General features: G+C 38.6%; 1 protein-coding gene and 1 long non-coding RNA gene across 4 annotated transcripts; both read right to left on the minus strand.

Moving 5' to 3' along the window:
* Positions 1-212: 212 nt before the first annotated feature.
* Positions 213-3311, minus strand: LOC131683383 (ATP-binding cassette sub-family F member 2). Of its 3 annotated transcripts, XM_058965307.1 has the most exons (5): positions 3131-3243; positions 2846-3006; positions 2630-2766; positions 991-2570; positions 213-935 (listed from the first exon to the last, which is right to left on the minus strand). In XM_058965307.1, the coding sequence occupies exons 3-5, from the start codon at positions 2751-2753 to the stop codon at positions 813-815; spliced, it is 1827 nt and encodes a 608-aa protein (XP_058821290.1). In that variant the 5' UTR covers positions 2754-2766; positions 2846-3006; positions 3131-3243; the 3' UTR covers positions 213-812. The 3 variants fall into 3 exon arrangements, with proteins under 3 accessions (XP_058821290.1, XP_058821288.1, XP_058821289.1); XM_058965305.1 differs by lacking the exon at positions 2846-3006 and having other exon boundaries at positions 3223-3311; XM_058965306.1 differs by lacking the exon at positions 2846-3006 and having other exon boundaries at positions 3131-3280.
* A 6294-nt stretch (positions 3312-9605) lies between these two features.
* LOC131679303 (uncharacterized) lies at positions 9606-12040 on the minus strand. Its single transcript, XR_009303829.1, has 4 exons — positions 11681-12040; positions 10460-10907; positions 10017-10374; positions 9606-9897 (listed from the first exon to the last, which is right to left on the minus strand). It is a non-coding gene; the product is annotated as an uncharacterized LOC131679303 (long non-coding RNA).
* Positions 12041-13584: the final 1544 nt, after the last annotated feature.

The following is a 13584-nucleotide window of genomic DNA, read 5'->3' on the forward strand; positions in this document are numbered from 1 at the left end:
GTATGTACACCTTAAATTTGATATAGCTGCTACAAAAAGGGTTATGCGGCTATACGAATGAGTATTTTAATATTACTTTGGTTTTTTGAAAAATTGGCAATGTCCCCCTTTTTGTCAGCCTAAAGTACACTACGGAACTGACAAAAATGGGCCTTCACTGTAATCCCATCAGTCTCTAACAATATTTCACACATTGAGTAAAACACATTAAGTAGCCAGGATGGTGAGGCTCATTTTTTTATTGATTTGATTAATTTTGAAAAGAAATAAATTGTGACATCAGCGCAATGACATTTTTTTTGCTTTTGCCTGCCTTCGGAATGCAGTTACAATCCAAATTTAGCTTGTCTAGAATATCAACTTCCGCTCTAAGGAATTGTTTCCCTGCTTAAGGCAAAAACCACACGTTCTATTGTTGTAAAAATAAATAACTATAGAGAAACAGACCTCTCTCGGTTAGTTTCATCTATTATAGTTTGATAAGACTGTTGCAACTATAGAGTGTTATAGGTTCATTGTTTGCTAAATATTCTTGCCAGCATCCAATTTACATTACAAGCAATCGATTCGCTTTGAGTAGAGATTATTCAGTAAGTTGATGCCTAGTAAATAAAATTAATTTAAACTGGAGTGTTGATGGTGGATAGGTTATTATGTTCAATACTCGATCGGGTCGCGCGAGGCGTTTTTGTTGTTGTTGTGGAATTCGTTTGCAACTTTTGCGTATCTGGGTATTTGATATACTGCGTAATTGATGTTTTTAATTTGATTATTATATTATCAATTTGATCACTAATATTCGTGTACTGGGTCTATTTTCCAGCGATGTTTGCTTCCTTGGCTATATTCTTTTTGAGATGCTCCTTGTAGTCCAGGATGTTTCCGTTCCATTTAGTGACTTTCCCGTTTTCGCAAATCCAAATTTCGTTTGCCACCTGAAAATAAAACTGTGAGTGAAGGTAGACTTAAAAGTAAACTCATGGACCTGACCTGATTAATTAGTCGAAAATCGTGACTGACAAGCACCAAACCACCTTCAAAGTCGTTAATTGCATCGGCCAACGCATCGATTGTTTCCATGTCTAAGTGATTGGTAGGTTCATCCAGTAGCAGTAGGTGCGGTTTTTTCCAGGCCAAATACGCAAACACAACGCGGCAACGTTGTCCATCTGAAAGTTGCCGAATGGGACATACTTGTTGCCGCCCAGTCAAGCCGTAGCGACCAATGATCTTACGCATTTCTTCCCGTTCTACTATCTCAGGGAAGGATTTCAACATGTAGTCCAGAGGACTCATGTCCATGTCAAGCAGCTCGTGCAAGTGCTGATGATACCTTGCAATGCGAAGGTGGGAGTTTTTACGAATCATTCCCGATGTAGGCACAAGATCTCCGTATAGCAGCTTGAGCAGTGTACTTTTGCCCGCACCATTGGGACCGACCAACGCTAATCTGGTATCCAGATCGATTCCAAATTCAAGATTTTTGTAGATGTGCGGTGTACTGTCATTATAGCGAAAACTAACATTTTGCACCATAATCACGGGCGGTGGAATTGTACCACAAGACGGGAAACAAAAGTTCAGCTGTTTGTCATCGGTAGCCTTTTCGGTGAGTCCCTGGGCCATCATTTTAGCAAGTGTTTTTTCCTTCGATTGTGCCTGACGAGCCAGCTTTGCGGAACCGTGACCAAATCGTGCAATGTAGTTCTTCATATGTGCAATCTGATCCTGTTCCCAATTGTATTGCTTCATTTGATTTTCCAACAATTCCATACGAGTTTTCACAAATTGTTCGTAGTTACCCGTGTAATATTTCAACCGTTTCTGTGTCATGTGAATTATATTGGTACAAACCCCGTTTAGAAAATCCTGCGAGTGGGATATGATGACCAGAATTCGTTTATAGGTTTTCAGTTCTTCTTCCAACCATACGCAAGCATCCAGATCGAGATGATTAGTCGGTTCATCAAGTAGTAGCAGATGTGGTTTCACAAACAGAGCTCTAGCCAAGGCAATTCGCATTCGCCAACCTCCGGAAAAATCTTTGGCAGCTTTTGCTTGCATTTGCTTTGTGAAACCGAGACCATGCAGAATTCGCGACGCCTTCGCTTCGGCTACATCTGCTGACATCTCATCGAGACGATCGTAGATATCCATTAACCGCTCCTGAGACTCATCGTCTTCTTGTTCGACTAACTGGTCGGCCATCTTCTCCAGCTTGATGCGTTCCTCGTCTACCTCCATGACGCATTGTAGGGCACTTTTGGAACTAGCCGGGATTTCACGGGTAAGATGGAAGATATCGATGTGCTCTGGAATTGGTACTTCGCGGTTGCCAAGCACTGCTAGAAGAGAAGATTTGCCGCAACCGTTGGCACCGAGCAAGCCATAGCGTCGGCCACAATTCAACTCCAGCATCGTGTCCTGAAGCATTTCCGATCCAAAGAACGTAATCGAAAAATTGGCAAATTTTATATCGCGCGAGCGAGGATGGACGGCTAGTGAACCAGTACATGCCCTTGCTTCTGCGTTAATTCTTGCCTCTTCGTCGAGTTTAGCACAAAGTGCCTCTGTAATAAAGAAATTACCTGATTGCTGTTTACTGGCAGTTTAATTAAAAAGAACCCACCTTCCTCGGTCATTTCAGTCGATCCATTAGAAGTTCCGTTAGTTACCGACTTTTCGTCTTTTTTTGAGCTCTGAACTAACGTAATTTTCTTGTTCCGTCCTTTTTGTTTTTTATCGGGGGCCATGACTGCTGGATAACTGAAACAAATTGATGCAAAAGAAATTTTAAAACGTCATTAAATTCATGTTCTAATTCCACTTCAAAATGATTAAGTACGCCTAAATTGATTGAACGTTGCACATAAAGGACTGATCAGAGCGCAGTGCATAATCGAAGCAGCTGTTCTATTTCCGCGTGGGATGTAGGATAAGAGCGGAGAGCTATTCAAGTGATGCACGGATGACGTACATGTTACTCATTGGCTACACTACTTGCATCTATCCGGAACAAAAAAAATCGTAGAAAATGCAGTGAATAAAAAAAATGCATGGGGATTCGCTTGTTTCTATTTTCAGCGTTTGTCTTGCCAATCAGAAATGGTATAATATTTCAATACAGTACCTTGAATCTTCAGCTAAATATTTATCGATATTAGTCAGCACTTTACTAGGAAATTGCGGACAAAAACTAAATTGAAGGAAATTTCCACAAACCTGCAAATTTATCTTCTTGCTTGACAAGATGAAAAGGAGCGAGGAAAATGACAGATTTGGAAGGGGCACACCTAAGAGAAGAGACGACAACAGGCTTCTTGCTCTTCTTAATTTTCCCGACTGGGCCCTGCAGTAAATCTAAAGACAACAAACGTTCATCGTTGCCAGATTCCTTTTGTATGCTTTTCGCAATTGCTGAAAATAATTGTACCTCGAAAATCGCACCTCAACCAACAATTTACAATGCATAAGCTGCATTTAAAAATTTAATTTAATTTTTATTCGTGTCAGTATACGTAACTATATCGTCATTCATGACTTTTTTCAATTTGCATGAAATGTTGATGTGTATGAAAAGTAGCCAGAATAGATTCAGCAGCACTGATTTCCATCCCGTTGGTAAATATAATAAACGCTCATGATTAGCAAAACGACCAATCAGAAGCTGGTTCAATATTGAGGTTAGGACTGGATCAAATTGGCTACGCGAGTGTCTTCTCTTCTCTTAGGGGCACACGAGAAACAAAATGCTCACATGTTCACTGCCAGTTTCGGATAAAAGACGTTACTATAGCGTTATAATGAAATATTTTCCCAAAGAGAATAGTGAAAGAGACGAAGAGTGAAAATCAGTCAAAACGGCAACACTCCCTTTATGATGATTTCAACACTAGAATTTTGGCAACCGCTTCTACAGGCAGCACTTTAAATGACTCCTATTATATTTTGAAAACAAACCGTATGTCGATCGATGGATTTGTTTATCAAACGATGTGCATTTCGAAACAAAGAGATGAAATAATTCTAAAGCTTATTTTTACTCATACATATACTCTAGAATGCACCTTACAATCACGATTGAGCTAAATTCTGACGAAAATTCAAATTTCTTTTTTGATAGAAGTACAATACTTATCTCCTCCAACTCAGGCATGAGTAATGTTTATTTACATTGCACGATTGGTCTGCTCAATAAGGTATTTTTGGCTTCACACTATTCGTCTCTTTCCCTATTCTCTTTGTATTTTCCAAGTGGGAATAACCCAGTAAAGTTCAGCCGGAAATGAATTGGAATTCTGGCTGGTTCCAGTTCGCATTCCGGCTCCAGTGACACAACCGATTCTAACTAGAATCGGTTGTGTCACTGGAGCCGGAATACGAACTGGAATCAGCCAGAATTCCAGTTTACTTCCGGCTGAGCTTAACTGGGAATATAAGGGTATTGCGCTATTACCCAGTTAAACTCATTCCGGAACCGGTTCGGATTTCTGAATGGAGTCATTATGGATTCCTAATCAAATGCAACAACCGATTCCGACTCAGAATCGGTTGTTGCATTTGATTTGGAATCCATACTGACTCCATTAAGGATTCCGAATCAAATTCCGAATGGTTTGACCGGGTATGCGAGGAATTCAATATTAATTCGTCAAAAGGGCGAAACTGTTTATGGTAAACAAACTTGTTTCGCTCATTAGTCTGCAGCAGAGTGGAATTTCATGCAAAATATGCGTTAATGTAAATTTTTACCTTTCGTAGAAGTAATTTCAATTGTTTTCTGCTTCGAAATTATAGTAAATTAAGAGAAACCATCAAAATAAAAGTTTGTTTACAAATCTTATTCGCCCTTTTGCAAATTTAATATGAAATTGTCCTTTCTATAAGGGGCCCTTACACGCGCAATAAAAGTGTCATTACTAAGAAGTGTAATGTATGGGAATTCCATCATTACTCGCCTTACACGTACATTAAAAGTGACATTACTGCTCAGTAATGACATTACTAACGCCTCGTGTACGGTGCCCTTATGATCATTCTCAGGGATAGACCGTTCCATCATCAAATTATGGTCTTGTCAAATTTTGGTCTTGTCAAACTGCAAATGACGTGAAAACCCAAGATGATACCAGATAAGGTATAGGCATACGTAAAGCGAGAGTTTTGGTTTTACGATTGGCAAGATCGACACTGCGTAAATACTTATTCACTTCCCAAAAAAAGAGGTTATGAAAAACGAAATTAATTAAAACAATGTTTTGAATATAGAAAGCACCTTGATAGAAACTATTGCTTAAAGCCTTTTTGAGGTTCTAAAACCGTAGGCCACCAATAATATTGCTGTACACACATGAATACACCTTATGCAGATAATCTTGAATCTGTTTTGCATTTGTCAAATCTGCCACTCTTCTTATTCTTATTGGGACACGCTCTTTTTCCCTTTGGGGCAGACCCTCGATTATGCGGCCCTTAAGCAGGGCCTACACGACCATAATATGGGACACTGCAAGTTATATGAGTAAAAACCTCGATAAACATCACTCAGACAAATTGACTAGCGAAATCAATTAAATTTGCCTTATGAAACCATAAAAAATACAAAAACATGATTTCATAAATCGCTTATGCATTTCATACGATTTTTATTGTCGAAAATTATGATTTATTAATGAAGTAAATATAATTAAATATAAATTAAATATAAGCGCCTTCCCGGTCAAACCATTCGGAATTTGATTCGGAATTCTGAATGGAGTCAGTATGGATTCCAAATCAAATGCAACAACCGATTCTGAGTCGGAATCGGTTGTTGCATTTGATTAGGAATCCATAATGACTCCATTCAGAAATCCGAACCGGTTCCGGAATGAGTTTAACTGGGTTATAGGGACCCTTACACGCGCAATAAAAGTGTCATTACTACCCTCTAAGAACGGTTGGTTTCAAAATCGTCCAATGAAGGACGTTCGTTGGACCAATTTGGACAACGTCCAAAAAACCGTTCAACGAACGTCCTTCATTGGACCCGTGTTGAACGATTTTGAAACAATTTTTTGGACGTCTCAGTGGGTAAGTAGTGTCATTACTGGAATTGTATGGGAATTCCATCTTTACTCGCCTTACACGTTCATTAAAAGTGACATTACTGCTCAGTAATGACATTACTAACGCCTCGTGTACAGAGCTGCCAGATGATTTTGTTGAAAATCTGTATCCTTGTTATAAAAACTATGTATTTTTCTGTATTCATCGGAGAAAAAGAATTTTGATAATTGATGCGTATTTAAAAGTTTTAAATATTGTCTACTATGAATTCAAACATTCAAGAGGGGTTTAAAATGAGTACTTCGAATTAATCTGTACATTTCCCGGCTCAAGAGTTTTTGATTTTTTTTTTAATATAAAAAGTGTTGTGGTTCATTTGACAATAAATTTTTGAAGAAAAGGCAATTCTTATTGAAAACGGTTGCAGGAGGGTTCACCAATAACGTTGTCAATTGAAATTATCAAAAGCCTGTATACATTTGTATTGTGTATTGAAAATCTGTTTAAATCTGTATTCTGTATCAGGTCTGTATCTGCGCTAAAAATCTGTATAATACAGATAAATCTGTATAAATGGCAGCTCTGCTCGTGTACGACCTTATGATTTTCATAGATGTCACAAATGTGAAAAGTAATAGCGTTTTCGTTTTTTCTTGGTGCTACACCGGTGTAGTGCAAAGAAAGAGATAGACTGATTACACCCAGGTTTGAATGAGTGTAGCATCGACTACACCGGTGTAGTGCACTATCAAAAATGAAAATGCCATAAGAGTAATCTATTAAAAAACAAAATGGCGATCGTCCTGTTGTGCAAGCCTTCGTTATGGGCGGGTTTGTTAAAAAAATATTTAATTTTAGTAATGAAATACAAGAAAATTCCAATTCTCAAAAATGGACACCCGAATAGAATTTTACAATAGTATTTACCCTACAAACAATCATGAAACCATAAATATTATAGTTATTACTGTTTCACAATTGTTTGACGCAGAGTTCTCGCAATAGATTTACAATAAAATTTCAAGTAACAATCTATATTATTGTTCAACAAAAAACCGATACAGTAAATTCACATTAAATTTTACTGTTTACGTGAGAAAAATGTATGAAAAAAATGGATTTTTTTAATGTTAAGATACATAACCACCCCCCTTTTATACTGTAAAAGTCGATTTTACATTGAAATTTACTGTAGAAACGTCAAAGTTTATTGTTTTTGTATTGTAGCCTCGTGTACGGTGCCCTTATGATCATTCTCAGGGATAGACCGTTCCATCATCAAATTATGGTCTTGTCAAATTTTGGTCTTGTCAAACTGCAAATGACGTGAAAACCCAAGATGATACCAGATAAGGTATAGGCATACGTAAAGCGAGAGTTTTGGTTTTACGATTGGCAAGATCGACACTGCGTAAATACTTATTCACTTCCCAAAAAAAGAGGTTATGAAAAACGAAATTAATTAAAACAATGTTTTGAATATAGAAAGCACCTTGATAGAAACTATTGCTTAAAGCCTTTTTGAGGTTCTAAAACCGTAGGCCACCAATAATATTGCTGTACACACATGAATACACCTTATGCAGATAATCTTGAATCTGTTTTGCATTTGTCAAATCTGCCACTCTTCTTATTCTTATTGGGACACGCTCTTTTTCCCTTTGGGGCAGACCCTCGATTATGCGGCCCTTAAGCAGAGCCTACACGACCATAATATGGGACACTGCAAGTTATATGAGTAAAAACCTCGATAAACATCACTCAGGCAAATTGACTAGCGAAATCAATTAAATTTGCCTTATGAAACCATAAAAAATACAAAAACATAATTTCATAAATCGCTTATGCATTTCATACGATTTTTATTGTCGAAAATTATGATTTATTAATGAAGTAAATATAATTAAATATAAATTAAATATAAGCGCCTTCCCGGTCAAACCATTCGGAATTTGATTCGGAATTCTGAATGGAGTCAGTATGGATTCCAAATCAAATGCAACAACCGATTCTGAGTCGGAATCGGTTGTTGCATTTGATTAGGAATCCATAATGACTCCATTCAGAAATCCGAACCGGTTCCGGAATGAGTTTAACTGGGTTATTGGGACCCTTACACGCGCAATAAAAGTGTCATTACTACCCTCTAAGAACGGTTGGTTTCAAAATCGTCCAATGAAGGACGTTCGTTGGACCAATTTGGACAACGTCCAAAAAACCGTTCAACGAACGTCCTTCATTGGACCCGTGTTGAACGATTTTGAAACAATTTTTTGGACGTCTCAGTGGGTAAGTAGTGTCATTACTGGAATTGTATGGGAATTCCATCTTTACTCGCCTTACACGTTCATTAAAAGTGACATTACTGCTCAGTAATGACATTACTAACGCCTCGTGTACAGAGCTGCCAGATGATTTTGTTGAAAATCTGTATCCTTGTTATAAAAACTATGTATTTTTCTGTATTCATCGGAGAAAAAGAATTTTGATAATTGATGCGTATTTAAAAGTTTTAAATATTGTCTACTATGAATTCAAACATTCAAGAGGGGTTTAAAATGAGTACTTCGAATTAATCTGTACATTTCCCGGCTCAAGAGTTTTTGATTTTTTTTAATATAAAAAGTGTTGTGGTTCATTTGACAATAAATTTTTGAAGAAAAGGCAATACTTATTGAAAACGGTTGCAGGAGGGTTCACCAATAACGTTGTCAATTGAAATTATCAAAAGCCTGTATACATTTGTATTGTGTATTGAAAATCTGTTTAAATCTGTATTCTGTATCAGGTCTGTATCTGCGCTAAAAATCTGTATAATACAGATAAATCTGTATAAATGGCAGCTCTGCTCGTGTACGACCTTATGATTTTCATAGATGTCACAAATGTGAAAAGTAATAGCGTTTTCGTTTTTTCTTGGTGCTACACCGGTGTAGTGCAAAGAAAGAGATAGACTGATTACACCCAGGTTTGAATGAGTGTAGCATCGACTACACCGGTGTAGTGCACTATCAAAAATAAAAATGCCATAAGAGTAATCTATTAAAAAACAAAATGGCGATCGTCCTGTTGTGCAAGCCTTCGTTATGGGCGGGTTTGTTAAAAAAATATTTAATTTTAGTACAAGAAAATTCCAATACTCAAAAATGGACACCCGAATAGAATTTTACAATAGTATTTACCCTACAAACAATCATGAAACCATAAATATTATAGTTATTACTGTTTCACAATTGTTTGACGCAGAGTTCTCGCAATAGATTTACAATAAAATTTCAAGTAACAATCTATATTATTGTTCAACAAAAAACCGATACAGTAAATTCACATTAAATTTTACTGTTTACGTGAGAAAAATGTATGAAAAAAATGGATTTTTTTAATGTTAAGATACATAACCACCCCCCTTTTATACTGTAAAAGTCGATTTTACATTGAAATTTAATGTAGAAACGTCAAAGTTTATTGTTTTTTTATTGTAGCATAACACTAGAATTCACTGTAAATTATTGTAAAATTACTGTACTGTCACAGCGAAATTCTTAGTTTTGCTACTGTACGTTTCTATTCGGGCACCTTTCTTTTTCTACAGTTGTATTAATTCATATCCAGCGGCGAACGTTGATTGTCAATATTAAAGTATTTTTGCCTGAGTGTACGAATTACTCAATTCTACCAATATGTCTCCTACCACGCCAGAAGACAATATATTAGCCCGTAAGATTTGAAGCCTAATGACCCTGCCACTTCTAGATCTGTACATTTCACATCCTTGCTCTTCCTTGAGTACTATGGCACTAAATTTTCATAACGTTCCTTACTCAGTAATCTCTAGCTGATTGAATGTCGCTAAAAAGTAAAAACAGAATGTTAGTATAAATAAAAAAGGAAAAAGTAGAAATAAAAAAAGGAAAAAAAATATAAAATTCATTCAATATATTTTTTGTGCCCTTGATGATTTTACAAACGTTTTAAAACTGCAGTGGGGATGTTATACAATCGCTCTTTTTACAGCTGGTACACATTTCCGCCTTATTGATTCGCTGCACCTTGCGGTACTGGTTCCCGCCAATGTTGATATATGTACTGGACTGGTACATATAATTCCACCAGCAGAAGATTGTTTTTGGTAGGGTCCGAGTTTCGTCGCTTTAGCGTATCCGGTTCGGCAATGGCACCCCGTCGACTGAGTGGCGTCTGACCTGACGGCTTTATTGGGTGCGATCGGCCCGGAGGTCGTCGCTGCACTCGATAGCGTCAAGTCGATATCCTTGCTTGCGTATTTGGAATCGTCCGACTATGTGCAGAGCAGGGTTGCCGCTTTACCTAGCGAAGAAAATGAGAATTTTGGTAAAATTATATGCAAGGAAAAAAGTTCTTCGACAGATAAGCTAACAAAAATAGAACTCACCATTCGACGCCGTAGTGTTGTAGTAGTTTTGAACAAAATCTCCGGGATAGTTGCTTAATGCTCGCTGCGAGAGCGATTAGGGGCCTTACACGCGCAATAAAAGTGTCATTACTAAGTAGTGTCATTACTGGAATTGTATGGGAATTCCATCATTACTCGCCTTACACGTTCATTAAAAGTGGCATTACTGCTCAGTAATGACATTACTAACGCCTCGTGTACGGGGCCCTATTGATTGCTCTGCAATCCTGCGACATCACTAGGTGGGATACATTGCTGTTGTTGCGATTGTTGTAGCTGCTGCTGAGTAACGTAATTGTACAGCCTGTTTGTACTACCGCTGATGCTGATGGAACTGGAATTGTTACATTGTGTTGTTGTCAATATTGTAGACGTGTGGTTGCTGCTGCTGTTGATGACATGCTGTCGTTGGGGTGTACTGGACGTTCTGGTAGTATGTACACGAGGCGATAGATGGAGTTAATTTTGTCGCCTTGACTGCGCCCAGTTAAGCTCAGCCGGAAATGAACTGGAATTCTGGCTGGTTTCAGTTCGTATTCCGGCTCCAGTGACACAACCGATTCTAGTTAGAATCGGTTGTGTCACTGGAGCCCGTGAACGCACAGGAACCAGCCAGAATTCCAGTTCATTTCCGGCTGAACTTTACTGGGCGAGAAAGCAGCCCCCCAGTGAGCAAATTTTCTGGCAGAGACCGCTCTGCTAGATCTTTGTAAGTCTTGGTTTGGCAGCCCTGTCAGATTTCTGCGCGTATCCTGTCGGGTAATTTGAGTTAGGGCGAACTCGGTTTCGCTCGCGTTTTCTGGAAAATTTTTGACAGGAACCGGGCTAAACCCTGGCATAACTCGGACATAAACTGTGCAAAGATCCTAACAATTCCTACCTGGTAGAATTTAGCACGAATCGAGCAAAACATCTGACAAAGATGTGGCAGGAAGCGTGCAGATATCTTGGCCGTACATTTCTGGCTGGATTCTGGATAAAAGTGTTTTATCAAAGGTCAAATTATGCCAGGGTTTTGCTCGGTTCCTGTCAAAATTTGCCAGAAAACGCGAGCGAAACCGAGTTTGCACTAGCTCAACTAACCCGACAGGATACGCGCAGAAATCTGACAGGGCTGCCAAACCAAGACTTACAGAAATCTAGCAGAGCGGTTTCTGCCAGAAAATTTGCTCCTATACACCACTCTTCACTTTATTGTACCACTTTCCCACCGTTTAGTCCCGTAAAGAACTCTGTTTGATGGTGGCCGCTTCCGGCCGCAGTTTCGTCAGGAAACTTTGCCGGAACACCCGCCAGTACGACTGAATCGTACAGGACGCACTGCGGCACTGGTAGTATTTTTTCCCGCTACAGGATGACTGAAACCAGCGTGATAATAATGTCGATGATTCGCGTGTGCAGACAAATGTCCAGCTGCATCTTCTGCGATTCACGCATGTAGATCTTGGTCTTCCCGAGCTGATAGTGCTGCTCATTGAGGTCCATTGTATTCATAATGTCCTGCACGTCCTTCTGCGAACTTACCAGCTCCTTAGGCAGTAGGATCCAATACAAATTCGTACCGTTTTCAACATTCCTGGAAATAGTGGTGGAATCGGTTATAAATAAACTTTCAGCTTGAGCGTTTTGCCAATAAACCGTGAAAAAGGTTGCTTAATTGATTATGTATTTTTTGAACAATGTGTGCAGTAATTTTTTTTCTTCCCCGCGCAACGGAGATACTTTGAAAAAACAAAACGAATATAGAGCTCTATGCAAACGATTTCACCTACACTAACGACACTGAATCCCTCTGGATAAAGACTCGACACGTCAATCATTTGTTTACCATTTATCTGTCAGTGTCATTCCAATCGAGCACGAGACCTGTCATTGTCATTCCAATCGAGCAGAAGACTTGTCAAATGTTGCAATCTGATGAATGAATTTTGGAAAGTATTGTGATAGCGAGTTAAAATATTTTGAATAAATTTCTGAATCGAATCTCTAAGGCAAGTTAAAACATATAACTTTTATCATTACGGTGCCTTCTAAAAGTTGCTTCAACCATTGCAGCTATCCGTAATGTTGTAATTTTCTGGTAAACCACAGAACGGGACCCATTCCGCACGAAGGTCGTAGTTTACTGGGAAGTGGAAAAACCGGTGGTAGTTTTATTGGTACAAAACTTCACACAGCACTTCATGATTAAAAAATTATCAACGTTGCAACTCTGCGGTTACTGTAGTATATGAGTCAACTGAAGTTAACGCTGTGACAGTGGGGCTACCCGCTTGGAAGAAAAACGGGCAGCCAGCAAAAATCCGTCAGGATTCCGGCAGCTGTCAAAATTATCAAAATGGCGCTGCCAGAATTCAGCTATACTCCTTCCAGTTATGGCAGGCAGATTCGCCTTACCGGTTTTGTTTTGTTTTTCGTTGTTTCATTTTCGCCATATTTATTTTTCCAAGAAGAATAGTTTTGGCAGATGAAAAAATAAGAAGAAACAAAGATTTTGGTTTCAAACAAGGTAAGTAATATGAATTTTTATTGTAAATTTAAATAAAATTTAAAAAAAATTAAGAAAAAATACAAGCAAAACCTGAAGCGGTAAAAAACCGGTCCTGCCGGTGCGTGTCTGGCAGAAATCCGGCAGAAAAACCGTTGATAACCGAAAGGCGAAAAATTCTCCCAGAAACGGTTGTTGCATTTGAGCCGGCCGGCTGGGCAGCGCTCTGCCAGCCAGACCCCCAGAAATTCTGCCAGAGTTTTTATTTCGCTGCCGGCTATCTGGGGGGAATCCTGCCAGGCACGTCCGAGCCGGTAGTTTGCAGAAAATAATGTTGCCAACCCATTTTATTTAGTTGGGATAAGATGGCGAGTCTTTATTCAGTAATTCAGCGTCTTTAACCTACACTACTTGGGGGTTTGTTTTCCTCCAGATGTCATATATAAAACTGTCAGCTAATTTCGTCGCTGTTGTGCTATCTTATGACAAACGTCATTTCGGGGTGAACTGAATTAGATATGCCATGTTACTAAGTTTTAAAATCTCCATAAAGTCGCGTTTTCAGAATTTTGAAATTCTGCTGGGTTACTGAGATATAGCGAAACACGATTATGAC

Source organism: Topomyia yanbarensis, chromosome 2 (genome assembly GCF_030247195.1).
Source record: "Topomyia yanbarensis strain Yona2022 chromosome 2, ASM3024719v1, whole genome shotgun sequence".
In the NCBI taxonomy this organism is placed as follows: domain Eukaryota; kingdom Metazoa; phylum Arthropoda; class Insecta; order Diptera; family Culicidae; genus Topomyia; species Topomyia yanbarensis.

What these genes read in the sequence shown, in the direction of transcription:
- LOC131683383 (XM_058965305.1), bottom strand. Translation starts at nt 2,753, where the DNA reads ATGGCCCCCGATAAAAAACAAAAAGGACGGAACAAGAAAATTACGTTA. An exon ending in GACTGAAATGACCGAGGAAG is followed by an intron (nt 2,571 to 2,629) that starts GTGGGTTCTTTT and finishes TCTTTATTACAG; the next exon opens with AGGCACTTTGTGCTAAACTC. An exon ending in ATTTTCGACTAATTAATCAG is followed by an intron (nt 936 to 990) that starts GTCAGGTCCATG and finishes TTTTATTTTCAG; the next exon opens with GTGGCAAACGAAATTTGGAT.